Source organism: Maylandia zebra, linkage group LG23 (genome assembly GCF_041146795.1).
Source record: "Maylandia zebra isolate NMK-2024a linkage group LG23, Mzebra_GT3a, whole genome shotgun sequence".
Taxonomy (NCBI): domain Eukaryota; kingdom Metazoa; phylum Chordata; class Actinopteri; order Cichliformes; family Cichlidae; genus Maylandia; species Maylandia zebra.
Window position 1 is genome coordinate 28,448,759 of NC_135188.1, and position 27,987 is coordinate 28,476,745.

At 38.9% G+C, this 27,987-nt stretch overlaps 1 protein-coding gene across 2 annotated transcripts; it reads right to left on the bottom strand.

The window, feature by feature from the left end:
• Positions 1-104: 104 nt before the first annotated feature.
• LOC101486924 (protein NLRC3) lies at positions 105-27,872 on the bottom strand. Of its 2 annotated transcripts, XR_002721103.3 has the most exons (10): positions 27,824-27,872; positions 17,033-17,147; positions 14,131-14,209; positions 13,797-14,025; positions 11,822-13,619; positions 10,958-11,131; positions 8,613-8,786; positions 7,936-7,982; positions 6,787-7,790; positions 105-2,344 (listed from the first exon to the last, which is right to left on the bottom strand). XR_002721103.3 is itself a non-coding variant. In XM_004563348.3 (9 exons), the coding sequence occupies exons 2-9, from the start codon at positions 17,134-17,136 to the stop codon at positions 7,234-7,236; spliced, it is 3,162 nt and encodes a 1,053-aa protein (XP_004563405.1). In that variant the 5' UTR covers positions 17,137-17,147; positions 27,824-27,872; the 3' UTR covers positions 4,535-7,233. The 2 variants fall into 2 exon arrangements, 1 of the variants encoding a protein (XP_004563405.1); XM_004563348.3 differs by lacking the exon at positions 105-2,344 and having other exon boundaries at positions 4,535-7,790.
• Between the last annotated feature and the right edge of the window lie 115 nt (positions 27,873-27,987).

A 27,987-nucleotide genomic window follows, 5' to 3' on the forward strand; every position in this document is an offset into this window, starting at 1 on the left:
TTAATTATATGCAACATTCTCTGACTTGAAGAAATTAGTTTAACATTTAAACCTATTTTCTGCACATTCCAGCACAGAAAATAAAATATTTTTTGTGTTTACACTCAGTCTTTCAAATAGATGCAAGTAAAAAACAGCAGAAAATAAATAAAGTCAAAGACTAGCGGTCCTGTTGCTCTATTTTCACTTGTAAAGCAGGACTGGGGTAGGCGGAGGTTTACCCTGGTGCAGGTGTGCCGTGGTCAGTGGAAGAATCCGTGAGTTTCTCTGTGAGTTTCCCATTACGTCGTAGCTACTCGGTGCTTGCTTGGAAGTTTAGGGGTCAAAGTCAAAGTCAGCTTTATTTGTCAATTCTGCCACATGTACAGGACATACAGAGAATTGAAATTTCGTTACTCTCAACCCCTAGATGAATAGCAAATAAACATTTAAAATATAAGAGAGTGATTAAAAAATGCAAGTAAAATAGTTAAAAAGTAGAAATTTAAATAAATACAATACAATTTTACATATAACAAGAAAGCTATACAATATACAATATACAGTATTCAGGTAAGGGTAAATGGCATTAAGTGCAAACCAGACAGAGTAGTGCAAATAGGCAAAATAGTGCAAATGGAGATTTAGTAATATACGATAAGAGATAGTGTGACAGACAAAGTCTTATGAGGTAATGGCAGTCCAATGCTCCACAAAGTGACTGGTGCAGGCCAGTGAGTGAGTCAGAGAGTGAGTGTGTGTGTGACAGAGTTCAGTGAAACCGTGGTGGAGAAGAGGGGAGAGGGGGCAGAATCGGGAGGGAGTTAAGCTTCCTGACAGCCTGATGGATGAAGCTGTCCTTCAGTCTGCTGGTCCTGGCCTGGAGACTCCGCAGTCTCCTCCCTGACGGCAGCAGCTTGAAGAAGCTTTGCATTGGGTGCGTGGGATCAGCCGCTATGCAAAGGGCTTTTTTAGTGAGACGGGTGCTGTAAATGTCCTGGAGGGAGGGGAGAGAGACACCAATGATCCTCTCTGCAGCTCTCACTATGCGTTGGAGGGTTCTATGACAGGACGCATTGCAGGCTCCAAACCACACAGTGATGCAGCTCGACAGGATGCTCTCGATGGTGCCTCTGTAGAAAGTGTACATGGTGGGGGCTGGTGCTCCTGCTCTTCTTAGTTTGCGGAGAAAGAAGAGACGCTGCTGTGATTTCTTGGCCAGTGCTGTGGTGTTGTACGTCCAGGAGAGATCCTCTGTGATGTGCACACCCAGGAACTTGGTGCTGCTCACTCTCTCCACAGACGCTCCGTCAACTTCTTTTTCGCTGTAAAAAGAAGTTTTCTTCCCACGCACAACGGACACTAATGTTTTTGTCATTTTTTATGGAATCAAACTCAAAGTAAGGTCAGTACTTCCACGCTTTAAACGCTGCACACTCTCTCCCACAATCGATATGTGATCCATTGTTGATCTGCACACAGCTGTTGTCACTAACGGCGCACTCGCTTACGTCACTGTCATGAGACATTCTCGCAAAAAAATCATGGTTTTAGTAACGCAGTAACGCAGCGTTCCTAAGGGAAAGTAACGGTAATCTAATTACCGTTTTTGCAATAGTAATCCCTTACTTTACTAGTTACTTGAAAAAAGTAATCAGATTACAGTAACGCGTTACAAGTTACAAGTAACGCGTTACTGCCCATCTCTGGTCATACACATTTGAAATTGCAATGCTCGCATAGCCCTCAGTGTACACTAAAAATCTAAAGATGAAAAACGAAAAATAAAGTAAAATAACATCAAATAAGTCTTATGTACAACACAATACAATACTATACAATTATTTAAACAGCAGTGTCCAACACAATCATAGTGATTGTGGGCCAGTTCGTGTGCAAGTGGGCTCCCACTTGCACTTTCACTGACTGCCCCAGTCAGTGCAATGGTGGTGGGTCAGAGTTTGTATGTTTGGGGTTTTTTTTTTTGGGGGGGGGGGATCAGAAGGAAAAGGTGAATGCTGGTCTGGAGTTCATGTGTGTGAGAGCAGGGAGTGAATTCAGCATCCTGACAGCCTGATGGACGAAGCTGTCTTCCAGTCTGCTGGGTCTGGCCCGGAGGCTCTTCAGTCTCCCTCCTGATGGCAGCAAACTGAAGCAGTTGTTGGATGGATGAGTGGAGTCACCTGTAATGCAGAGGGCTTTCTGGATGAGGTGGGTGCAGTACATCTCCTGGAGGGAGGGAAGAGAAGTACCTACGATCCTCTCTGCTGTTCTCATTACCCATTGTAACTTTTTTCAGCAGGACCCAGTGCAGGAGCCATACCACACAGTAATGCAACTGGTGAAGATACTCTCAACTGTGCCTCTGTAGAAGGTGTGGAGAGCAGGGAAATTATTTTACTGCTATTGGTAAATAATCATCATCATTACCATTGCATTAATAATATAATTTACAGTATTGATATTGTATTCAGAGGTTTAAACAGTGTGTGTGTCTTTCAGAAAGACTAAGTTGCAGGCAGGAGTCGACAGGAAGTTGCAGAGAGTTTGCAGAAGTGAAAGCAGAGTCTAAGTTATTCTGAGGAGCAGGTTAGACGAGGCTATTTGAATTACTAGGTTATTCAAAATGTCTGTTATACTTTTATATTCTTTTATTAAGCTTTTAGTAGAGGTTCTTGATTAAAACATTTATTCAACATAGTACATATAGTTTCAGTTAGGTTATTGTACCTAAGGATGGGCCTCGGTTCTGGTAAAAGGTCAGAAGTGCAACGGGTGAGATGAGAGAGCATGTAAGGTCAACACATACACACACACACATTAGTTAGACTCATTTATAGGTGAGAAGTTGGTCATGTTTGTCTCTGGAAAGAGGAACAGCGTCTGGCAGGATGTGGGGCTCGTGTTCCAGACGAGATAGAAGACAATGTTCTTTTAAACCGTGTTAAAAGTCATTGTGGTTTTGATTTGACGTATGTATATATTCCGTCTGTGACGTATGAAGGGGCGTCATTAATTCAAACCCTGACGCTATAAAAATCTGTGTATGCTTTGATTAAGTCGAAGATCAATCCCTGTCTGTGTACAGAGTGGTCTTCCCACGCGTGTATTCATTAAAATCAATTGTTTGACCAAGATCTTCTGGACCAATGGTTGTTTGTACTCTCCTTCCTCAATATTTGAACCTTAACAAAGGTTTTCATAATAGGGGTTGAGGCTCTTGCTCCCCTCAGTTTGTGGAGGAAGTAGAGTCACTGTTGGGCTTTACTGACCAGTGATGGTGCTTTTTAACCAGCAGAGATCTTCTGAGATGTGCACACCCAGGAACTTGGTGCTGCTTACCCTCTCCATGGCAGCACCATTGATGGTTAGTGGGGTTTGCACGGTGAGAGTTCTCCTGAAGTCTATGATGATCTCTTTAGTCTTCTCCACATTCAGGGACAGGTTGCTGCACCACTCGGCCAGATGGTTAACTTTACTCCTGTAGTAGGTCTCATCGTTGTTGCTGATGTGACCTATCACAGTTGTGTCATCTGCAAACCCAATGAAAAGGTTGAAGCTGTTTGATGGTGTGCAGTTGTGGGTCAGCAGAGTGAAGAGCAGGGGGCTCAACACACATCCTTGGGGAGCCCCTGTATTCAGTGTTCTTGTGCTGGAGGTGTTGCTGCCGACCTGTACTGTCTGCTGTCTTACTTTCTATCAATTTGAGAGTATGCCACAGGGAATCACTGGAGCGCCTGCAACGTTCAAGGGCTTAAAGGAGATAGCTGTTGGGGACATGCAACTTCTGGAAACCATTGTGTACTAGGATTATATAATTGTTTGTGGCAAAACGCTTAAGGAATTCACACTGGAATATTAACATTGACAGGTAAAAACTATCCTGTGGCAAGTTTGGTTATATTCCACTGAACACAGTGGAAATGGCAGCCATTTAACACATAGCAGTGGCACAAAAAGGTCCCAAGAAGGCAGGAAGGTTAAGGTGTTGGACAGGCTAGAGGAGTTTAGGTTGAAAGTCTCCATTAACAAATGCCAATTCTGTCATCTTCAAGTTAAGTATGTGAATAACATTGCCACCACAAATGGAATAGCCAACCTTCCAGAAAAGGCTGAAGTGGTGAAACACTGAAAAGTGCCCACTCACTTGAAAGCTTTCAAGTTTTTCCCTAGATTTTGTAATTATTATCGGAGGTTTATAGCAAACTACTCCACCATCATCTGTCAACTGTCAGTCCTCACCAAGAGTTATAGTCCCACTTGGAAGGACCCCAAAATCCAAGAACAATGTAGACACAAACCAAACCATCAGAGCCTTTTGCTGGACAGTGGACTCAGAACATATCTGTGATACATTTTACAACTACCTGTATGGTGTCAATTTCACTGTCAGGACTGACAATAATTCATTAACATATGCACTGACATCTGCAAGGTCAGTGCAGTAGACATCACTGGCTTGCTGCCCTCAACACCTATGATTTTACCATACAATATCATCCTGGGTGCTGACTGTGACAGATCATTCCATATATACATTAAAAAAAAATCACAATTAATTGAAATGTTTTATTTTACCAACAATTGCACACAGAGGCTTTTCACAGATGACGATAATGTGAGAGTAAGCCTCTCTGTGTGATAAAAACTAGACCATTAAGAAACAAAAAATCATAGCAATACATCAAGCAATAATTCACAAGGCATAACAATTAAAAAACAAACAAACAAACAAAAAAAACACCCTCTTTGTGCTTATAACATAATGGTGAAATAAAAAATATGTTGACCTCAAATTACAAAGTGCCTATAAAAAATGACCAAGAACAGTCAGAGGTATCACAACTGGTTTATATAACGTTTTCTTTGGTATGTGGGAAAACCCTGACATGCAGAGTAAATAATGGATAGAATAATGGAACAAAAAATTAAGACAAATTGACTGTACTTCAAAGTCTCTCTTTAAATCTAAGAATAAAACGGTGAATGCTACAGGTACAGAACAGTGTTGAGGAAACACTTTAAGAAGAGAGTGAATGTTAGAGAAAGAGTTTCAGCCTTTCATGAAGCTGCTCTGATCTTCTGATATTTAAATTGTATTTACACTGCTGTAAACTGTATTTACAGCATTTATTTACAGCATTAATTTGGCATGTGTAAGTAAGTAAGTAAGTAAAGTTTATTAATTAAGTGCTTTTCATATACAGGCAGTCACAAATCGCTGTACACACAAAAGTTAAAATAAACAGAACGTTAAGTAACAAAATAGACAATCTAAATAATACAAAAAGTTTAAAAAAAAAGAGCATTTATCAACAGAAGATTTGTTTAAACAGAAAAGTTATAACTGCTTTTTAATGGATTCCACAGAGTCAACCAAAGTGTAGTTGTGGTTGTACACTGTTACACAGCATTGGTGCCACAGACTGAAAGGCTCTGTCCCCTTTCGTCTTCAGTAGTGTACGGGGAAAAAACAAAAAACTCTGAGTCTGTGAGCGGAGACAATGAGCAGCAGTGTATTTTGTAAGAAGCTTGGATAAATAATCTGACCATGGCCAAATAACCTGGCCATTCAGTGCTCTTTATGTGAAAAAAATGAATTTTAAAACGAATTCTAAAATCTATTGGGAGCCAATGTAAAGAATATAAAACAGGAGTAATGTGAGCTCGCTTGCTAGAATGAGTTAGTAGTCTGGCTGCTGCATCTTGTATAGCTTGGAGGCAAGAAAGAGTTGATTTGTCCAAAGTGGTAAACAGGGCATTACAATAATCTAAACGTGATGACACAAATGCAAGAGCAATTTATTCCAATTCAGTTAAGGAGACCATTTTTCGCAGTTTAGAAATAAGATTTTTGAAATAAGAGCGTCTAACCTCTTTCACTGACTCATTATATAAGTGAAGAAGTTCTTTGAAGTGTTCATGATGGACACCACAGAGGCGTTGAAGACCACAAGTTTGATTATTTAACCTGGGTGCGCAGGAACTAACAGAGCAATGCCCAGTTTTGAAAGGAGTAACCTGATTGACAGTGGCAAGACCGTGTTTATTAAAAGAGTTAATAAGGAGCTCAATATTGTCAGAAGAAGTTTTAAAATTAGAAAGACAAGAAAACTTAGAAATGATCGAGTCATCAATAATAAAACCTTGGGGAAGAGACTCTGAGTTGACAGATACATTAAAAGAGAATGACTTATGTTCACTAAAAACAACGTCATTTAAGTTCAAGTGTTCAAGGGAAACACCATAAGTGAAGATCAAGTCCGGAGTATGCTCAGCAGTATGAGTACAACCTGATACATGCTGAACAAAATTCAAAGTCCATGATGCTCAGGAACTCCTTAGTGGTACTATTTGATGAGTGTTCTGCATTACAGTTGAAGTCACAATGACCTTGCCCATTTTAATAGTCGAAGTTAAAAATTATTGCAAGTCTGACAGAAAAGATGCAGCAGAGCCAGGTGGACGATAAATTACAATACCGTACATGGGCTGATCTCTTCCAATTTTTAATCATAATCATCTCAAAAGGGTTGTAGCAGCTTGAAGAGATCATCTGGCATTAAAATGTCTTTTTTAAAAATTAACGCTGTTCCACCTCCTCATCCAGATATCCAAGGTGCACAGAGAAGTGAACAGCCTGCGGGACATAGCTCTAAAAGATGTAAGACTTCATTCTCACGCTGCCATGTCTCAGAGATAAACATAAAAATCAAGCTTCTCTGCACAGAACAAGTTATTTAAGATATAAGACTTGTTGGCAATTGAGCGGGCATTAATTAACATAATTTTAACGTTGCAACCCACCGGGACAGGTGTAGGGTGGCCTGGAAGAGAGTCTGCACTATGAGGTAAACCGCACAGCAAATCAGGGTTCCTGCTGCGATGAGCCGTGGCTTTCCATGCTTTCAGATGACAATTCGGGTGGTAAACACAGGGCGTTGTGGGGATTAATCCAGCTCCGACAAGTTTTAGGTGTATATTACTGGCAGTAGCCCAGGGATAAAGCCCCCGAAGGTCTACTTCTCTCTGAAGCCAACAAATCAGCACAAGAAAGCCATCTCTCTTCCCCCACTTCCACCGATGAGGCCTCTGTAGTAAAAACACTTGCACAACATGTAAAGTAAACAAACACATGGACAAAGGCAGCGGCACAGCCAAACACAGGCGCCAGTTTGCCTTCTTTGTCTTGAGAGAAGCACAGCTTAGATGCAGAGTGGAATTACACACAAGTATGTGGAATTAGCTGTATGATCACTTACAAAATGAACTGACAAAAGCGTCATTCAGACCAAAGAAACTGAGGCACCAACCAGACCACCCAAACCCAAATCCAGCATAAAGAGGTTGAGTGAATGTGGTGTTGAAGGTGTGAAGGTGGATAAGATTGCCAGATGAGACTCTGAAGAAGGACAGAGTGCCAGCTGGACAGTCCACATACACCGCTACTCTGTCAGGGATAGAGTAGGAGGAGTAAATGACTGTTTCTTTCCCATTGTGCCAGACGGAATAACCATCACAGCATCGCAAACTCCAGGACTGATCATTCCTTCCAAACAAACAGTCTGTGTCTCTTCTTCTTCCAATTCCTTTGTAACTCACTGATATATGAACATCTCCTGTCCACTTAACCTCCCAGTAACAACGACCAGTCAGACCATTTCTACATAGCAGCTGAGGCCAGTGGCCAAATCTGTCTGGATGATCAGGATATGACTGATCCTCATACATATACGTCACCATTCTGTTGTTATCAGACAGTTTGAGTTTTCCATGTACTGTGTTTGTGTCAAGTGTGAGTTCACAGGAATCTGATAGAGATAAGAAAGACAATCCAGCTTCAGTTACTGATGCATCTATTGATTGACACTCTGATGATGACTCCTGATATCAGAGATGTGAATGAGTGATGATAATGGTTAAATATACAGCTTTGTTCGTTATCCAAACACTTACACTTCCTCAGACCTGGTCCTAGCCATTGAACTTCACCAGACCTCATTCTGAAAGAAGTGACACATTTAAAACAACAGTTGAACCAAAGTGCTTTCCAGGTAAGGTAGACATATTAACAATTCTTGTTAATTCTTGTCTTGTCACAGAAATCAGGTGTAGCTAAAATTCATTGTGTTAACCCTCAACTCTGGAAACTCTGGGTTTTTTGTTCCACAAAGAAAGTTCACGTATCTTTCTTTCAGTTTCTTAAGTGTCACAAAGTCTTTACTCTCTCTGACTAATGACATTCATTGACATGCATTCACATTTCTCAGTTCACTGGATTCAAATGGATGTTCATGGTGACCATGGGCATCCAGATATCTGAACTCCACTGATTAATTTTTTGGTCATACCTGCAAACATTCTGAATTCAAGCTAAACATAATTAGAATGAAACTAATTTAATCAGCTGTGCAGGAACTGAAAGACTTTCCATAATCTCAGAGTTTAGAATTAGACAAGAAGCTCTGGAAGTTCTCTGGTTAGCTCTGGTAGAATATGTTAATAGAAAACAAGTGAATCTAGCTAAAGACAGCTGATTCAAAACTATGAAAAAAGGAAAAAACACACAATACCAGTTTATTTGAAAATGTTAATCCAGATTTTTAATTGTGATCAGTTGAAAAGGTCCTGACCTGAGAGCTTCCAGTGAACAGTTTGGACTTTTCAGCCCCTCAGACAGAAGCTTCATTCCTGAATCCTCCAGGGTGGTGTTACTCAGGTCCAGCATTCTTAGACTGGAGCACTGGGAGGTCAAAACTGAGGACAGAGCTTCACAGCTTCTCTCTGTCAAGTTACAGCCATTCAGCCTGATGAGACAATAATCAAAAAGGAGACATTCTTTATTTAACAGGTCTGGCAGTGACAAAGACAGTAATTAAACTCAGCCTTGCAAAAAATGTGGTTAATCAACATTAATTGACTTAACTTGACTTAACTTTATAGGACATGTTTGGATAACTGGTGAATTTAAATTGGCTGTAGGTGCAGATGTGAGCCTGAATTATTGTCGTGTTCTGTCCCAAGTAAAAGATTAAAAATGGTTCATAATAATTTAGTGATAAAAATGTCATATTTCAACTGTAGTAATTTATATTAAAAAAGAGAGTAATTTAGTTAAAAATATATTCTATACAGTCAGCATTAGTTTTTCTGTATCTTATTTTGAAGGAGTAATCTGTGTTCGCAATGCATTGTGGGAAGCAGAAGCTGCAGTCAGTTAGGAAAAAGCATTGTACAGAAAACCTGCCTATCTGTGTTTAAACTTTATCTCCTGTGGCCTGAATCTTTATATACACCATCGAAAGCAATGGCTGTAAGTTTATTACATGTTCTGGTTTGTCTTATATGTTTATAACAGCTGATTTAGAGATCGTTTTGTGAATGTGTTTCTACCAGGAATTAGCCTTATCCCAGAAGCGGATTTTGCTTAGAGCATGGTCTATTACCATAGCAATGATGCTAGCGATCTAATTTGCATATCAGAGGATTGTTAAAACCACTATTTATTATTACTTAGCAGCTAAGACTAACTTTGATACATGTTTTCTATCACTAACTATTTCTTTTGTGCATTTATTTCACAATGTCAAAGAGCTAAAGGATATTTTATTTTGAGTTAAATTGAGTTTGGCTTGCTGTTTACCTGCGTTAACATACACAGTGTATCCAACACGTATCGATAACAGTATAGTCATTTTGCCTGTGTTACCCCTGTGGTAGATTTGTGACATTTTTAGGGTGTACACACTCTCTTGTCCAAAATGTCTGTGAAGGTTCTCAGTCATCCAGGTCATCGTAGTCTAAGGAGCTTGGAAAGAAAAGCGTCTGGACTTCTTTGAGTTGCTTGAAGACGTTTCACCACTCATCCGAGAAGCTTCTTCAGTTCTAAGGGTCAAATGGTGGAGAGTCCCAGATTTAAACCCAGTGGGAGTTACCCCCCAAAGAGGGACAAAGGACCACCTGATGATCCTCTACCTAATCAGATGAGCCAAGGTGTGAAAGCGGGTGTGGGTCACAATCAGCCAGGGTTTCAGATGAGCTCATTGTGAAACCTGGCCCCACCCTATCATGTGATTTCCTGAGGTCAGATGGCCCAGGATGTGAGTGGGCGTTAAGGCGTCTGGGAAGAGATCTCAAAACTGGATTATAGATGGCAGACAGATGGTGTCGTAAACCACCACCTCTGTTCAAAGATGGTCACTCACAGTGGACGTAAATGGCTTCTTTCACTCCTCTTTCAACCCATCTGTCCTCTCTGTCCAAAATGTGAACGTTGGCATCCTCGAAAGAGTGACCTTTGTCCTTTAGATACAGATGAACTGCTGAGTCTTGTCCCGTAGAGGTGGCTCTTCTGTGTTGTGCCATGCGCTTGTGAAGTGGCTGTTTGGTCTCTCCAATGTAGAGGTCTGGGCATTCCTCGCTGCACTGTACAGCATACACCACGTTGTTAAGTTTGTGTTTAGGAGTTTTGTCTTTCGGGTGAACCAGTTTTTGTCTGAGTGTGTTGCTGGATCTGAAGTACACTGGGATGTCGTGCTTGGAGAGAACCCTCCTGAGTTTCTCTGATACACCGGCTACATAGGGGATGACCCTTTGTAGCCATTTGACCCTTAGAACTGAAGAAGCTTCTCAGATGAGAGGTGAAATGTATTCAAGCAACTCAAAGAAGTCCAGACGCTTTTCTTTCCAAGCTCCTTAGACTCTCTTTTCCAAAGTTAGCGAGGATGGGCTTCATCCACCCTGTGATTCTGAAAAAATATACGCTCTTGAAAAAAGAGAAGTGAGTTTTGTTGGTGACAGAACTGCTGTCTGTCTTGTCGTCCTGTTAGCTTGGTAGGGTGTGGCTAACTGAACAGCAGTGTTGGGGAACAAACAGACATGATATTTTCATATCTATGTTCAGCACATAAGAGATATAATTTTTTTTAAAAAGATCTCAAAGAAGTCATTAAAAAAATTAACTACAACTTGATCTGACCTGAGAGTTTCCAGTAAACAGTTTGGACTTTTCAGTCCCTCAGACAGAAGCTTCATTCCTGAATCCTGCAGGGTGGTGTTGCTCAGGTCCAGGTCTCTTAGACTGGAGGACTGGGAGGCGAGAACTGAGGACAGAGCTTCACAGCTTCTCTCTGTCAAGTTACAGCCATTCATCCTGATGAGACAATAAGCAACAAGATTATTTTTTACACATTGTTTTGTTACATGTTTTCTCATTATGCATTTAATTACCATCATTACTAAATTCATATTCAATTTATTCTGGTGTTGTTACATTTATTTACAGGAAACCGGTGGTCTTAAAATATGTTTTCGTTAAGTTTAAATTCAATTTTCATACATTTCACTTAGAATAAGTTGTTAACATTCAATATACGGTTTGTAAATAGAAGTAAATTACAAAATAGTAGAAAAAGCTATGAACACTTCAGAAGCAGGCTCATATTTATTCTGGATGTGAAAAAGGTTATATGTTAAGCTCCAATAATACAGCTCTTGTCAAACAGCACCAACTAGTTTTATCACATTTTTAATCTAAATCTTGAAGTTGATCACTTGCTGCTACAAGATGAAAATGGGATCTGATCAAACTGAATTCATCCTCAGCTAAATGTTTGTGTGGACGATGTCCCCCCCCCCAATTCCATAAAGAGATTTTTCACAGTATAGATTCCTACTGTGAAGCTGGGTCTGAACTTTAGGAAAGTAGCTGACCAGAGCAGGTGAGTATGTATTCAATGCACTAATGAATGTAAAAGTGATTTACAGAAATATACTGTAACGTTAAGGTGTAAGGTGTACAAAGGATTGAAATCAGAATCAGTAAATATATTTGTGAAATTACACAGCTTTGATGGAGGCTTTGGCCACTGGCAGGAGCCTCAAAAGAGCTTCCTCTGATGCAGAGTATTTCTTTAGGTCGAACACATCCAGATTTTTTTTTGATGACAGCAAGATGAAGACCAGAGCTGACCACTGAGCAGGAGACAATTTATCTGTGGAAAGACTTCCTGAACTCAGGGACTGTTGGATGTCCTCCACTAGAGAATGATCATTCAGTTCATTCAGACAGTGGAACATATTGATGATTCTTTCAGCAGACAGATTCTCACAGAGCTTCTCCTTGATATACTGGACTACCTCCTGATTGGTCTGTAAACTACATCCTATTTCTGTTGGGAGGTCTTGTAGGAGAGTCTGATTGGTCTGCAGGGAAAGACCCAGGAGGAAGCGGAGAAACAGGTCCAGGTGTCCGTTTGGACTCTGTAAGGCCATGTTCACAGCACTTTGGTAGAAGTGTGTCTCTGTACATTCTCTTATTTCAGACGTATTGGAGGTTGTTACTTGATCTTGCAGCAGATTGACTCCAGTGTTGAAGAAAGTCAGATGGACATGAAGAGCAGCCAGAAACTCCTGAATGCTCAGATGGATGAAGCAGAAAACCTTGTCTTGGTACAGTCCTCTCTCTTCTTTAAAGATCTGTGTGAACACTCCTGAGTAAACTGAAGCTGTTCTGATGTCAATGCCACACTCTCTCAGGTCTGATTCATAGAAAATCAAGTTGCCTTTCTGCAGCTGTTCATATGCCAGTTTTCCCAGAGCCTCAATGATTGCCCTAGTCTTTGGATTCCAGTGTGGATCTGTTTCATCCCCTTCATCATACTTGACCTTCTTCATTTTGGCCTGAACCACCAAGAAATAGATGTACATATCAGTCAGGGTCTTCGGCAGCTCTCCTCCCTCTCTGGGTTTTAGTGCATCCTCCAGAACTGTAGCAGTGATCCAGCAGAAGACTGGGATATGGCACATGATGTGAAGGCTCCGTGATGTTTTGATGTGAGAGATGATCCTGCTAGCTTGTTCCTCATCTCTGAATCTCTTCCTGAAATACTCCTCCTTCTGTGTGTCAGTGAACCCTCTGACCTCTGTTATTATGTCAACACACCTAGGAGGGATCTGACTGGTTGCAGCAGGTCGTGTGGTTATCCAGAGGTGAGCATTAGGTAGGAGGTTCCCCCTAAAGAGGTTTACCAGCAGCACATCCATTGAGGCGGCCTTTCTTGGGTCAGTTAGGATTTCAGTGTTGTGGAAATCCAGAGGAAGTCGACACTCATCCAGACCATCAAAGATAAATACAATCTTGAAATCTTCAAAGCTGTAGATTCCTGCTTCTTTGGTTTCGGCAAAGAAGTGATGAACAAGTTCCACCAAGCTAAATCGTTCCTCTTTCAGCACATTTATCTCCCTAAAAGTGATTGGAAATATGAACTGGATGTCCTGGTTGGCTTTCTCTTCTGCCCAATCCAGAGTGAACTTCTGTGTTAATACTGTTTTACCAATGCCAGCAACTCCCTTTGTAAGAAATGTTCTGATTGGTTCATCTTTTCCAGTTGAGGCTTTAAAAAAATCTTCTTGTCTGATTGTTGTTTCAGGTCTGTCTTGTTTCCTGGAGGCCAAATCAATCTGTCTGACCTCATGTTCATCATTGACCTCTGCAGTCCCTCCCTCCGTAATGTACAGCTCTGTGTAGATCTGATTCAGAAAGGTTGAGTTTCCTGCTTTAGCAATCCCTTCAAATACACACTGGAATTTCTTTTTCAGCTTAGATTTAAGTTTACGCTGACAAACCGCAGCCAAAAATTCTGAAAAAAAAGAAAAAAAAATCCCAAATAAGATTTATTAATAAATTATTCTGTAAATAGTCTAACGTTTCAGTCTACTAAAGAATGAGTGTTTGAACATAAGTTGGTCTATCTGCTGACAGATTAATAAATATTCACTGTATCCAGTAACTTAAGTCTTTAGAGAAATCTGCTTACTTTTCTGTAGACAGTCAGCCAACCGCTCCTGCTTCATTCTCATCAGAAAGTACATTGTGATCTTCACAACTGCATCTCTGGTGCTCCGCCTCTCATCCTTATCCTCATCCTCCAACAAATCCCCATCCTCTAACTGATTTTCCAAGTCTTCTGGACAATCTGAGCTCAGAACCCTTTGGATCTTCTTTAACTCTTTCCCAATGAAAGTAAAGATTTCTGACTTGAGCACCTGGAAATGAAAGACACTGAGTGCAGAGTCTAAAAACCTGCAAGTCTAAACAGAGAAATATGCACAATTTTAAGAGCTGAAAAGTACATTTCGATATATACCCACCCTAAATATGAAGTTTAACTGTTTATGATCCTGCGAAGCAGACAGACCCCAGGAAACATTTGAGCCCTTCTGCAGAAGGCTATGGAAAAAAACATAATGTTTAAGTTCTCTAGACATGAGGATGTGCAAAGCTACTGCCGTTTACCCTTCAAAGGAAGAACAAAACATAACAGAGCTATGTACAGGAAATATAAGGAGCTGCTGGATCATTATCAGAAGAAAGTAGAGCTTGCAGTGTGCAAGGGCATAGAGGCTTTGCCGCATCCAGAGTATTGATCTGCAGAGCATTATGCAGAGTACAGCCATCAGAAGCCTACTGAAAAGGTTCCACACCATGATGGATCATAAGGTTAGACATGTTAGGTAGCTGTTTAGAGATGAAATATCATATTAACTGTTATAATATTGGTATAAATATTTAGGCATGCCTCATGCTAGTCTCCAATGACGACCTAGTAGGGAACTACAAGAGGTCAGATTTACAACAAAGCAATATTTTTTCAAAATATGCAAGAAAACTTTTCCCGTTAAAGGTGGACACAAAATACTTGTTTCCTCACTTGAGGGGAAAACACTATCAGCTACAACCAGGCTATAAAGGAGGGGACACTAACAGTTGGTGATGTGTGACTGAAAACCAAAAATCCTTTCTGCACTTGCTACTTCACTCCAAATGGCGGGAAGAGCAAAATGTAGATGCAAAAAACTTGACCTTGAGAACACATCTCGCATATTAGCTTCTTTTCAGTCACATCCTTTTAAATCTATAATCAAATTTAAAATTCTACTCCTTACAAACAAGGCCTTGAATAATCAGGCCCCGTCTTATCTTAAAGAGTTCACAGTAGCACGTCACCCCGCCAAAAAAACCCACACTTTGGGGTGACATGTCACGCCAAAGTGACCACATGTACTGCCGTCTTACAGTACATATGGTTCCGTACAGTATTTATAGGAACGATAGGAGGCAGTCTTCACCTTTCAGGCCCTTCTTCTGTGGAACCAGCTGCCAGTTTGGGAGCTGACAGACACCCTGACTACTTTTAAGAATAGGATGAAAACGTTCAATTTTGATAAAGCATAGAGTTAGTCCTAGATCAGGTGACCCAGAATCCTCCCATCAGTCCCCGTTAGTCTGGAGCTCCATTCAAGATCTTGCCTCATTGAGGATGATTAGGAGAAAGGTGGTGGATGAGCTCAAAACTACTCAGGAGGAGAATGCTAATGATCTGAAGGCAGCTGGAACTAGAGTCACCACGTATGCCATTGATAACACACTAAGCCGCCACCAGTGTTGGTCAAGTTACTTGAAAAAAGTAATCAGTAACTAATTACTGATTATTTCCCCCAAAAAGTAATCCTGTTACTTTACTGATTACTTATTTTCAAAAGTAATTAATTACTTAGTTACTTTTTAAAAACACGATTTACAACCTGAATAGGTGATAAAGCGATAGATCTTTCAGCCCAATTCTACTTTTTCTACATAATCCATCATACAAAATGTAATCAAATGGAAAAGTCTCTTTTTAAAACTTGTTTTATTAGTTTTAATGTTTTAACTTTATGCATCAAGCAAAAATTTAATTATATGCAAAATTCTCTGACTGGAAGAAATTTGTTTAACATTTAAACCTATTTTCTGCACATTTCAGCACATAAAATAAAATATTTTTTGTGTTTACACTCTTTCAAACAGATGTACATAAAACAAAGCAGAAAATAAATAAAGTCAAAGACTAGCGGTCCTGTTGCTCTATTTTCACCTGTAAAGCAGGAGTGGGGTAGGCAGAGGTTTGCCCTGGTGCAGGTGTGCTGCAGCGGTCAGTTGAAGAATCCGCGAGTTTCTCTGTGAATTTCCCATTACGTCGTAGCGCACTCAGTGCTTGCTTGGAAGTTTAGGGGTTTTTTTCGCTGTAAAAAGAAGTTTTCTTCCCACGCACAACGGACGCTAATGTTTTTGTCAATTTTTATGGAATCAAACTTAAAGTAAGGTCAGTACTTCCACGCTTTAAACGCTGCACGCTCATACTCTCTCCCGCACTCGATATGTGATCCATTGTTGATCTGCACACAGCTGTTGTCGCACTCGCTTACCTCACTGTCATGAGACATTCTCACAAAAAAAATTAGTAATGCAGTAATGTAGCGTTCCTACGGAAAAGTAACGGTAATCTAATTACCGTTTTTGCAATAGTAATCCCTTACTTTACTCGTTACTTGAAAAAAAGTAATCAGATTACAGAAACCCGTTACAAATAACGCATTACTGCCCATCTCTGGCCGCCACACTACTTATCCTGCTTACTCAACATTTTGTTTTATATCCCTGCTCTAATCAAGGTAAACTTTTTATATACAGGGTACAGGGAAAAGGTAGAGATTTGATAGGGTGTTCTTGTCTAATATTTTCATGTGTGTGCGCATGCACGGGTTTGTTGGTATGGGTATATATATATATATATATATATATATATATATATATATATATATATATATATATATATATATATATAAAATTGTAGGTTGTGTATCCTTCAGGTGTTAATGGGGTTATTGAAAATGTGTATATGTGCGTATGTGTGTATATACGTAGGTATGGATAGATAGAAACATATATGTGTATATATTTAAAAAAAAAAAAATTACACATAACATATAATGTAATTACAAGGAGGTATTTCTGTAGTCTATTGATACTAGATAGTGGAAAAGGGGTGGGATTAAATAAGCTTATGCTTCTTCCTGCTCCTTTTTGAACATGGACGTTATTTGGAGTTGTGGTTGCTCGTTTTCCTTTTGTTTGCTTTGTTCATTTGTCTCTTTCAATTCTATTTTTTTTATACTTTTTCAACATGTTCAAAATAAAGATTCAATCAATCAATATATATTTAATGCTTACCGTACATCAGGATGTTGTTCATCTTTAAACACAACAGGCTTATCCATAGACTTCTCACTTTTCATGGACACACAGCTAGAGTGGTCTGCTCTCTGTTTCTGCATCCTAATAAATACTATAAAAAAAAACAAAAAAAAGAAAGAAAAATATTCCATCAAATTAAATATAACTCATTTGGAAATAATTGTCAGCTTTATATCTCTGCAGTCTGAACTCTCTGAGACAGGAAAAGCAGAATTGTTGAACATGCTCTAAAGATCTGACTGGGCCTGTCGGTATGATCAGTTTCCTCTGAATCACCTTCATGACTGAGTGCAGCACTTTCTTCAGCAGCACCCACAGATTTTTCAATTTTTGTCATCACCTCTCTCAGTACCTCTTCAAAATCCTTCCCACTTAGCTTGGCTATTCCTCACAGTTCACTAAGGTAAGTATCTGTGACACTACCCCCAAATCTCTGGGAATAAACATTTGTCAAAGCATGTACAGAAAGTACTACATTAGGATTTGCAGCTGAGGGGTGGACATAAGGCAACAAGGGTCCTAATGCTTGTACTGCTACTCCCGAGTTATACTCCACTATCTGATCCTTGTTGAATTCAGATACTTGATCATCAATGGTGAGGACCCTACTAATAGAGCCATACTGCTTTAAGAAGTCAAAAATCTCTTCATCCTTTTCTGATCCTGTTACCCCATGCACTATGACAGCATTTGGGACCTTAATACCTAATTTTTCAACAAACTCCATCTTTTAGTGAGACAAAGGGTTTTACCAAAAACTCCCTTACACAAAATACGCTTCACTATCGTTACCGATTAATTCAAGGCTCCTGGCTGGCTGGCCACTTTTACACTGTAACCAGCATGTAACAAAATATATAAACAATGGGCAAATCAGAAGACTTCAGGAGCAGCAGGAGCCTAGAGGATGGGTAACCACAATGAAAACACAACCACAAATGATGAAGCAATTATTCAATTGTATTTGAATTTGTGCACTGTATTGAATTTAACAATAATAACCAAAACTGTGTGCGCGCACACACAATTCTGGTTATTATTGTTAAAAAAAAAGAAAAAAAAAAGAAAATAATGTCAGACCCGGGTCTTTTAAAGTGTCAATAGAATCCAGTTCAGGCCTGTTTGGTGATCTGGCGGTTTATTGGTGTGAGTTCAGTCCACGATCGATGTATGGTTTACACAGTTCATCCTGTTACAATCCAGGCAACCAGACTTCAAGATTCAGTTCCATATGGGCTGTGGCTCACCATCCATTGCAATGGAAGATCATTCCTCTTCTACGGATTTCCACAAAGTCCGTAATCTAAAGTTCTCCGTGGAGTCTCAGCTCCCAAAAAAACCTGACCTAAGAGTGAGGTCAGAATTACTTCAAATGAACATTGTTTACACTTAACTAATAACACTTCTGTTGAAGGTGTAAAGCATGAACAAAATCTGTTTCAATTTCAAGTTCTATTTCTAATGTTGTACAACTAATCAAATTCAAAAGGGTTTTCATTACATGGCAATGTAGCTATCAACAATCATCATTTCATTCATTCATTTATTTATTCATTTCAGGCACAACAAAATACATATATTGAACATAAAGTGCACAAAACAAAAAACAAAAATTACCTGAAAAGGAGTGGGATGAAGAGAACTTATTAAATCCCACCCCTATACTCACTCATCAACAAAAAACAATAAGCTTCCCACAGCTACGCCCATCGTTACAACCAAACAAACCATCAACAGCCCCGGGCACATGCAAGCTTCTCAACGGCAGCTCGCAACAACAATTAGAACCATCATAACTAAATACAGAATATATAATAATTATAAATTGCGTTACCACAGGTAACAGGCAATAATAATTACATAGTGACAAACACACGTGCATATACATACATACATATATATCTACACACACATATACATACATACGCACACACTTTTTTTTTTTTTGGAATCCATACCAGCAATGGTAAGAGAACAGACGTTACAGAGCACACTAAAACCATCATTGAGTATACTGTGACCAGACCAACTGTTTGTAGAGGAATTTAAATCTATGAATATTTTTGCATTGTTTCAGTTGTAAACTCAGACTGTTCCAGATTTGCAGTGCTCGTTTCTATACTGTGACTAATGGATTAGTTGTATTTTTATATGTGTTTCCCCACACTTCCACACAATATGTAATATATGGAAGAACCAGGGTACAGTACAGAGTACGAAGTGCATCTTTATCAAGGTATGGTTTCACTTTGTTCAAAACTGCGAGGCTTCTGGAAATTTTGGATTTTATGTGTCTGACGTGTGGTTTCCATGAAATTTTGTTATCAATTACGACTCCCAAAAATTTGTTTTCACTCACATTATCAATTGGTACACCTTCAATGATAATTGGTAATTCTATATTATATTTTAAATTACCGAAAAACATTGCTTTAGTTTTATTTATATTTAATGATAATTTATTTATATCCATCCATTTTTTAAAATTAATTTTAGCTCCCTGTTTACGGTCATTACAAGATCAGTATAATCATCGCTACTGAAAAATATATTGGTGTCATCTGCGAACAGTATGAGCTTAAGTACTTGAGAAAAATCAAAAATATCATTTATGTATACATTGAAAAGTTTTGGTCCCAACACTGACCCTTGGGGAACACCACATGTAATACCAAGTTTCTCTGAGTGGTAATGCCCTATGCTAACATATTGTTCCCGACCCGTTAGGTAACTTTTTAACCAGTTACCAGCTTTCCCTCGAATACCATATATTTCCAATTTATCCAATAAAATTGAGTGATTGATTGTGTCGAAGGCCTTTTTGAGATCAACAAAAATACCAACTGCATATTTATTTTTATCCAGTGCATTGGTAATTTCTTCTACTGCCTCAATTATCGCCATTGAAGTGGTTCTTTGCGTTCTGAAACCATACTGACCAACATTTATTATTTGATGTTTTTCAAGGAATTTTTCTAATCTTGAATTAAAAAGTTTTTCTAAAATTTTTGAGAATTGAGGCAGTAGAGAAATAGGCCTATAATTGGTAAAACTGTGTTTGTCATTACTTTTGTATAGTGGTATTACCTTCGCAATTATCATTTTTTTTTTGGAAAACAACCGGACTGAAATGATAAATTACAGACATATGTTAAGGGACTAGCAATATTCAGAATAACCTGTTTAACTACAGACATATTTATGTCATGATAATCCATTGAAGACTTACTTTTACATTTTAATGTGATATTTATTACTTCTTGCTCATTTGTAGCTGAGAGGAACAGTGAAAAGGGATTTGATTTTATATTACTGATATTTTCATTTTTTTGACACGGGATGTCCGCTGCTAGTTCAGGGCCAACATTTATAAAAAAATTATTGAACCCATCTACAATGTTACTCATGTTATGATTTTCACCATTTGCATCAATGAAACATTCAGGATATGATGTTCCAGAAGATCCTTGTTTAATTAAGTTATTTAACACATCCCAAGTTCCTTTTATATTGTTTTTATTTTCATATAATCTTCTTCTATAATAAAGTTGTTTACTTGTTCTTATAATATCAGTCAATTTATTTCTATATGCTTTATATCTTTGTTCCACTTCTTTTGTTTTTACTTTGATGAACTGTTTATACAGATTGTTTTTCTTTTTGCAAGCATTGATAATTCCTTTTGTGAACCAAGGACTTTTTATCTTTTTTTTCTTTGTCTTGTGTTCATTTACAGGACAATGTTTATTGTACAACATAGTGAATATATCTAGGAAATTATCATAAGCCTTGTCCACATCTGACTCTTCATACACCGAACTCCAATCTTGTTGTTCTAAATCGAAATTGAAGGCATGAATTGCTTCTTAATTTATTGTTCGCTTTGCTATCGTAATCTTGGTATCTATTTTTTTTAAATCACAGTCACACAAAGTAAAAACTGGTAAGTGGTCAGTTATATCACAGACAAGCAGGCCACTATTAATTTGGAAATCCATGACATTAGTAAAAATGTTGTCAATAATAGTGGCGCTATGTGATGTTATTCTGCTTGGCTTTGTTATTGTTGGATATAGTGATAAGCTGTACATCGTGTCAGTAAAGTCATCAATGGCTTTTAACCTTGTTGGATTTAGCAAATCAATATTAAAATCACCACAGATAAATAGTAATTTTTGGTTCACCGAAGCAAACATTTTTTCTATCCATTCATAAAAAGTGTCAATACTTGAACTGGGTGTCCGATATATGCAACTTATTATAACATTTCTCTTTTTTTCATTCATGATCTCAATAGTCAAACATTCCAAAATTCCATCAATAGCCATAGACATAGTTGTTACAACATTATATTTTATAGAGTTATGAACATATATAGCAACCCCGCCGCCCGCCCTATTTAATCTATTCATGTATTTTAAATCATATCCACTCAAACAGAAATCTATTCCTTTATCAACGTTGAACCAAGTTTCAGTGATGGCTATAACACTGAAGGGGCGAGAAAATTGTTGCAAGTAGTCCTTAATGAAATCAACATTAGAGTACTTCTGCTGTTAAAGTGAATTAATGAGAGCTTCCAGTCTAGGTTGATTTTTTTTTCATATTGTTCCTGTGTGAAATAATTACAATTTTTAACAAAAGAAGAAAGAAAATTACTTTCAGAATCTATTTCTGGGTCTATTATATTATGCTCCTTATATTCACAATCTAGATCAATTACTTTCTGTTGGAGAATTGATTTCAACGTGTCCATGTCATTTCCTGGTGTAATTAGAGATGTTGGTGTATTTATCATTTGATTGTCATTAGAGTTATATATTGCCTCGATACATTAGTGTCAGTTGTACTTGTCCAGATCCTCCATGTTCCTCACTATCAGTACTTTTGCCTCTTCTGGTGTCCCCTTTAGCTTAATGAAAATTTTACAGTTTGTTACCCACGTATGTTGTATTTTACCGTTCTTCTTCAGTTGCCTTGCCTTCCTCGCGATGTCTGCGTTTTTTCGTGTCAGATGCTCATTAATGAAAACATCCGTGCCTTTCAGTTTGCGTCCTTGTTTCAGCAGTGCGACCTTGTTCTTCCGATTGACGAATCTCATAATGACGGCCGGCGGTCTGTCGCTCCTCCTGGGCAGTGGGTGACATGCTTCTACTTGCTCCAGGTCCATCTCTATCCCCTTGCTTTGGAGGAAGGAGGCCACCTGTTGCTCCACCGAGCGGGTCTCCTCGTCGCTGGGCTCCCCAACGCTCCCGGGCTTGATTTTTATACCGCTAATGACCACGTCGTTCGTACGGGTGTACTGCTCCAGCTCATCCACCCGCTGCTCGAGATCCATAATTCGTCTGTCCTTCTCGGCATTTTGGAGGCGTAGCTGTTTTACCTCCTCCAAAAGCCCCAGAAGCAGCTCCTGCTGCGCCCTGACTGCTCCAAGGGAGGTTTTTATATCCTCGACCTCCTCTGGTGTTGGGCCTTTCTTGGGTGGCATACTGTCTTTAGTTTGTGTTACTGGTGAGACTCCAATAAAATATTTATTTTAACCAACCATTCCAGTCCAGGGGTCCTTTCTTCTTTTATTTTAACTGGCGAGCTAGCAGCTGCTGGTAGCTAATGCTAATTTTTGCTAAAGCTAATTTCTTGAATATGAAGATTAACTGTCTGTTGTTTCTTAAAGCTGTAAAGCCAGAGTATAATAGTCTGTGGGTTTACTCAGAAGAGCTTCCAGAAAGCAGCAAACTCAGGCCTGCTGAGCGAGGTCTGTTTCTCGGAGAAGTTTGAAATCAAGATTAATAAAGTCCATAGATCTAGTCCACGCTACTCCTTTGAAGCAGCAGAATCAATATAGTCTCTTCATTGTTAATTAACAGCAGTGGTAAATAAAAATAACACATGAAAACGTTTCAATACAACAGATATACAGTACATACTGTTTTTCCTTAACCTAACAGCAGGATTGAGAGTTAAGCTAGTACCCGCTAGCTACTAAACATGTTTGTGGTTGTTACAGTAAAAAATATAACTTTTTCTACTCAAAGTTTATGTTTTTTTGTCTAATTTTAAATTAATTATGTTAATACAGTATGTCAAAATGAAAAACATAACTGTAAATTCCGACACGTGAGGTTGTCCTGAAAAGAATGATACCAAACAAGGCAAAGTAAATAGTTTTTAAAGGTGAAATGTAGTAAAATCAAAAGTAGTTAAAAATGGCCACTTATACCCTAGACCCCAGAGGGTTAAACGTTTTTTTTTAAAGTAACGCAATAGTTACTTTTCAAGTAATTAATTACTTTTAGAATCTTGTAACTCAGTTACTAACTCAGTTACTTTTTTGAAGACATAACTAGTAACTATAATTAATTGCTTTTTCAAAGTAACTTGTCCAAAACTGGTCATGAACTGTGTTTTGAGCAAGCAGGATTGGACCCAAACACAGACTCATCAGGCAGGCGAAAAGTAAACTGAAAACAGCTTTATTGCTGGAAACAAGAACAAAACAAAACTAACACACAGAACTAACTAAACTGAGGAACAGAAAATAAACTAGAGAGGCAGACTATAAATGAGCCTGAACATAAACCATAATACAAAATGACATGAAAATACAGGAACACAAAACACAGGGTCAAATGACCCAGGACCATGACAACCAGATAAAGGATTTTGTTGCTGTTATATGCGTCATGTTCTTTGTAGATTTCTGATGACCATTTTGTTATTTGATCATGTCTCTGATTGGAATAGGTGAATGAAAATGTAGTGTAAAGTACTTTGGGGTCCATAGGGACTAAGTAAAGCGCTATATAATCAACAGATTCGCACTGCAACCTGGTTTGCCTCTTATCTGTAGTTATTTTTATTTAATTTAATAACTGTACAGTACTCTGTTTATAGTAACCATTGTCCTTAATGTGAATATGTAAGAAAAATTTTGTATGTTTATGTTCTGTGTACTGTTTGTTTGTATATGTGTCTTTCTGGCTGCTGTTACAACCAAATTTCCCCTTGTGGGACAATTAAAGGATTATTCTATTCTATTCTATTCTATACAAATACAGGCTATTTACCATTTGTTTCTGTATTTCTAGCTCCCTAAGTTCTTTAGTATCTCCTAATTTCCAGTATTAGGTTTTGTTTCTATACCTTCCCTGTCTCTGTCTCAGTGTCAGGTCTGCTGTTATGTTTCCTGTTTTACTTTGACAGTCTGGGTCCCATGTTAATGTTTTTAGTTTTGCTTCCCCTTGGTCTCGTCATGTTTGATTACTCCCAGCTGTGTTCTCCGCCTGTGTCTCGTTCCCTCTTTATCCCTCTGTGTATTTAAGCCCTGTGTGTTCCTTTGTTCAGTGTTGTCATCTCCTCCATCCCTCACTGTGTGTGCTGTTTGCTTATTGGCCAGTTTAATTTAGTTTCCTGCATTTCCTTGCTTCCAGCAATACAGCTGAGTGTTTTTGAGTTTATCTTTGCCTCCTGCTAGTGATGGCCAAATGAAGCTTTCTGAAGCATTGAAGCCTATATTGAAAAAGGGTTCGTTACTTGAAACATTTAAACAGTCCTCTCTGGTGACATCTGGAGGCCAAAATTATGAAGAGCAGCTTAAATCCACAAAATAAAACGAACTGCTTCATTATGATTGCCCACTCTACAGAGTGGGGTTCACAATTCTGTTTGATATTGGGCCACAGTTGTGTTGCTTTGAACATCTATCTTTTTGGTTGAAAAACTTTTTATTTGTTTAATAAATAATTTTGATCAATAAACTTTCCTTGTTTAAACATGCACCATAGTGTGGCCTTTCTTTACTTGTGACTTTTTGATCTTGGTAAATACAGTAAGTGAAAAATACATAATAAATATATATGTGTGTACAACAGATTATGTAGTATGCTTCTGCTGTGAGGTCCCGCATCCATGTACTTATGCAATTAATCGCTGGACAGCTGGACAGGTATGTTTATAAATGATATTATATTAGACCAATTTTCTTATACATATTTTTGACCTGGGGGTAGAATTGATTGTGAACTGGGCCCTATTTCAGGAAGCCGGTTTAGTGCAAACTCTGAGTAAGTATACCCTGAGTTAACGAAAACTCTGGGTTTTCGGTTTCACAAAGCGAGTTTAGATTAATTCTGAGCGAGTTACTATGACAACACACTCCGTGAAGCTAACCTGCCCCCTAGCAGGTTTACTTCAACTAACCCTGACTTTCTCCGCCTCTTTGTCGGAAACCTGACTGTAGGAAGTGTCAGACATGGCGTGTCCCTTGAAGAGCCAGTAGATGTTGAAGCCCAAATTCTCCGCAGAGCTCTCCGCCAGGAGAGAGTGATTAGAGCGCGTTTGGACATTTTATCATTTCCTGATGATTACCTGTGTGAACGTTACCGTTTTTCAGCACAATCTATAATTTATTTGAATAACATCCTCAAGCCTAATATTGCTCATGTGACACATCGCGGACATCCTCTCAGTTCTGTACATATTATTTGTATTGCACTTCGGTTTCTTGCAAACGGGAGCTTTCTGTATAATATTGGTGACGCTGAGCACGTTTCCAAGGCTACCGTCTGTCGGGCAGTCAGGAATGTTACAGTTGCACTGAAACGTCTCCTGTACGCGTTTGTGGTGTTCCCCGGTCATAGACCCACAAGATTTATCAAAGAGGGATGCCACAAAATTGCAGGTAGCAGGATGAACAAAACTTAATTCATGATGTGGTGATATTTGAACTACTACTTAAATTTTACATTTATTCCCACGGTTCCCAGGCGTGATTGGCTGTATAGATGGCACTCACATTCCAATCATTGCTCCTTCAGTAAATGAAGGAGACTATGTGAACAGGAAGTCTTGCCACAGCATTAATGTGCAGGTACATAGTTCCCTGTAGCATTTCAAACTAACAAATTATTTCATTATAGTAATGGATGCTAATTTGTGTTCTCTGCACTGTGAAGATCATATGTGATGCTGCCAACATTATCACAAATGTGGAAGCCAACTGCTCAGCCTCTGTGAGTGGTGGTGGTGGAGGACCCCCACCTGTTTTTCGGGCCTCCGCTTTTTTGCTGTTGGCTATAACGGGTCACATTTGAGCATACAGAGTAAGCAAATATGTACTTGTAATGTGCTCAGATAATTTCAATAAGTGCTTACAGAGGGGAAATTAATGTAGCCTCTAACTGCAATTGATTTACATTGGACAAACAGACCAAGCACTATGGCTCATAATACAATTACACCTTACCTGTTTGGACTATATTTTTATATTTCATTTTTACTTGCTGCCAGGAACGTTTGGGGCCTGTTGGGTTGCACCTGCGCTCACATCACATCACAAAATAAAATGTATGAAATAAAAAATAAAATAAAATATAATATAATAAAATAATGTGTTAAATGGGTGGAAATCCCTAGATCAATGTTTAAATTAACACTCACGCATTGACTCTGTTGGCTATGTTTTGCCATGCATGCTCCCTTTCTTTTGCAGCTGAGGCTGTGTTACATTTTTTCCGCAAAATTTGCATGTTATCGCCCACCCCCATGACATCACGCTCCAAAGCCCTATACTGCCATCAGAATTTCGGCCTCAAGCGCTGTGACATACATTGACCGCGCCTTCTTTCCCTCCGTCTCCATGGTGACTCGCTTAATCTGTGCTCCACTAATCAGGGCTTTATGTATCCTCGTGCGCGTGCTTAACTTGGGGTTAAAGCAACTCCGCGTTGACTGAACTAATTGTTATCAGCCTTTCTGAAACCGAATATTCCGAGTTGGACAGTTCGGGGTTACTCAACCCTGAGTATCGTTTTTCACTCTGAGTTTTCTAAACCGGCTTCCTGAAATAGGGCCCTGATCCAGGTAATCAGCAGCAGGTGGGGCAGGGATATCTCAAAAACTAGCAAGATACTGACCCTCAAGGACTGGAGTTTGACACCCCCGCCTTAAGCATTCATATGAAAGGGGTGGTGTTGACAGCTTCTAACCAATCCTAAAGGGGCATTTCATTTAAAATAGGGGTGTCCAACTCCAGGCCTCAAGGGCCGGTGTCCTGCAGGTTTTAGATGCAAAACAGCTGATTTAAATGACTAAATTACCTCCTCAACATATCTTGAACTTCTCCAGAGGCCTGGTAATGAACTAATCATTTGATTCAGGTGTGTTGACCCAGGGTGATATCAAAACCCTGCAGTACACCGGCCCTTGAGGCCTGGAGTTGGACACTCCTGATTTAACATGAATACATTCAAGAGAGAAATAAATTGCACTTTATCCTCTACATAGAATAAAGTGACTCTACATAGAAAACATATTCCCCCAGCAGTTAATCTGTCTCAAATATGATGTAAATGAAGAAGAAAGTGGTAATGAAACCACTGGCTAAGAGCCAATATAAGAGGAACTGAAAATATGTGCGTGTGGGGAGGTCTTTGTTACTGTTTAAGTCTGTCACTTATTCTTTTTCTAAATAAATCTGCTCAAATAGATTTAACTTGAATTTAACTTAACTATGGATTTTGGTGTGACATCAAAATAAACAACCGCTTAAAAGCAAGATCCAGGATCCTGCCAAATGCTCAAGTATTTGATGAGTTACACTGGTAATCTATGTACAGACAGGAAACCCTTAACTGTTTAATACAACTTCTCACACAAACAGCTGAAAAATTTCCAGTTTTTTTTTAATGGGCCAGAGTTTTTTTTCCAGGGCAGCACTGAGAGCAAAAAGTAGCTGAGAGTTAGTCCACCATAAAAACGGCTACTTACCAGTTTAAAGCAGAAAAGATCTGAGGTGCGGTTCGACAAACAAGTCAAGCTAGAGCAAAGCAGAAACACTAAAATCAGGAAATGTGAAAAAAAAGTGGGAAGAAGGAGATTTAGCTTTAACCCTTTAAAGGCAACAGACATTTAAGACTGAAATACAACAGAAG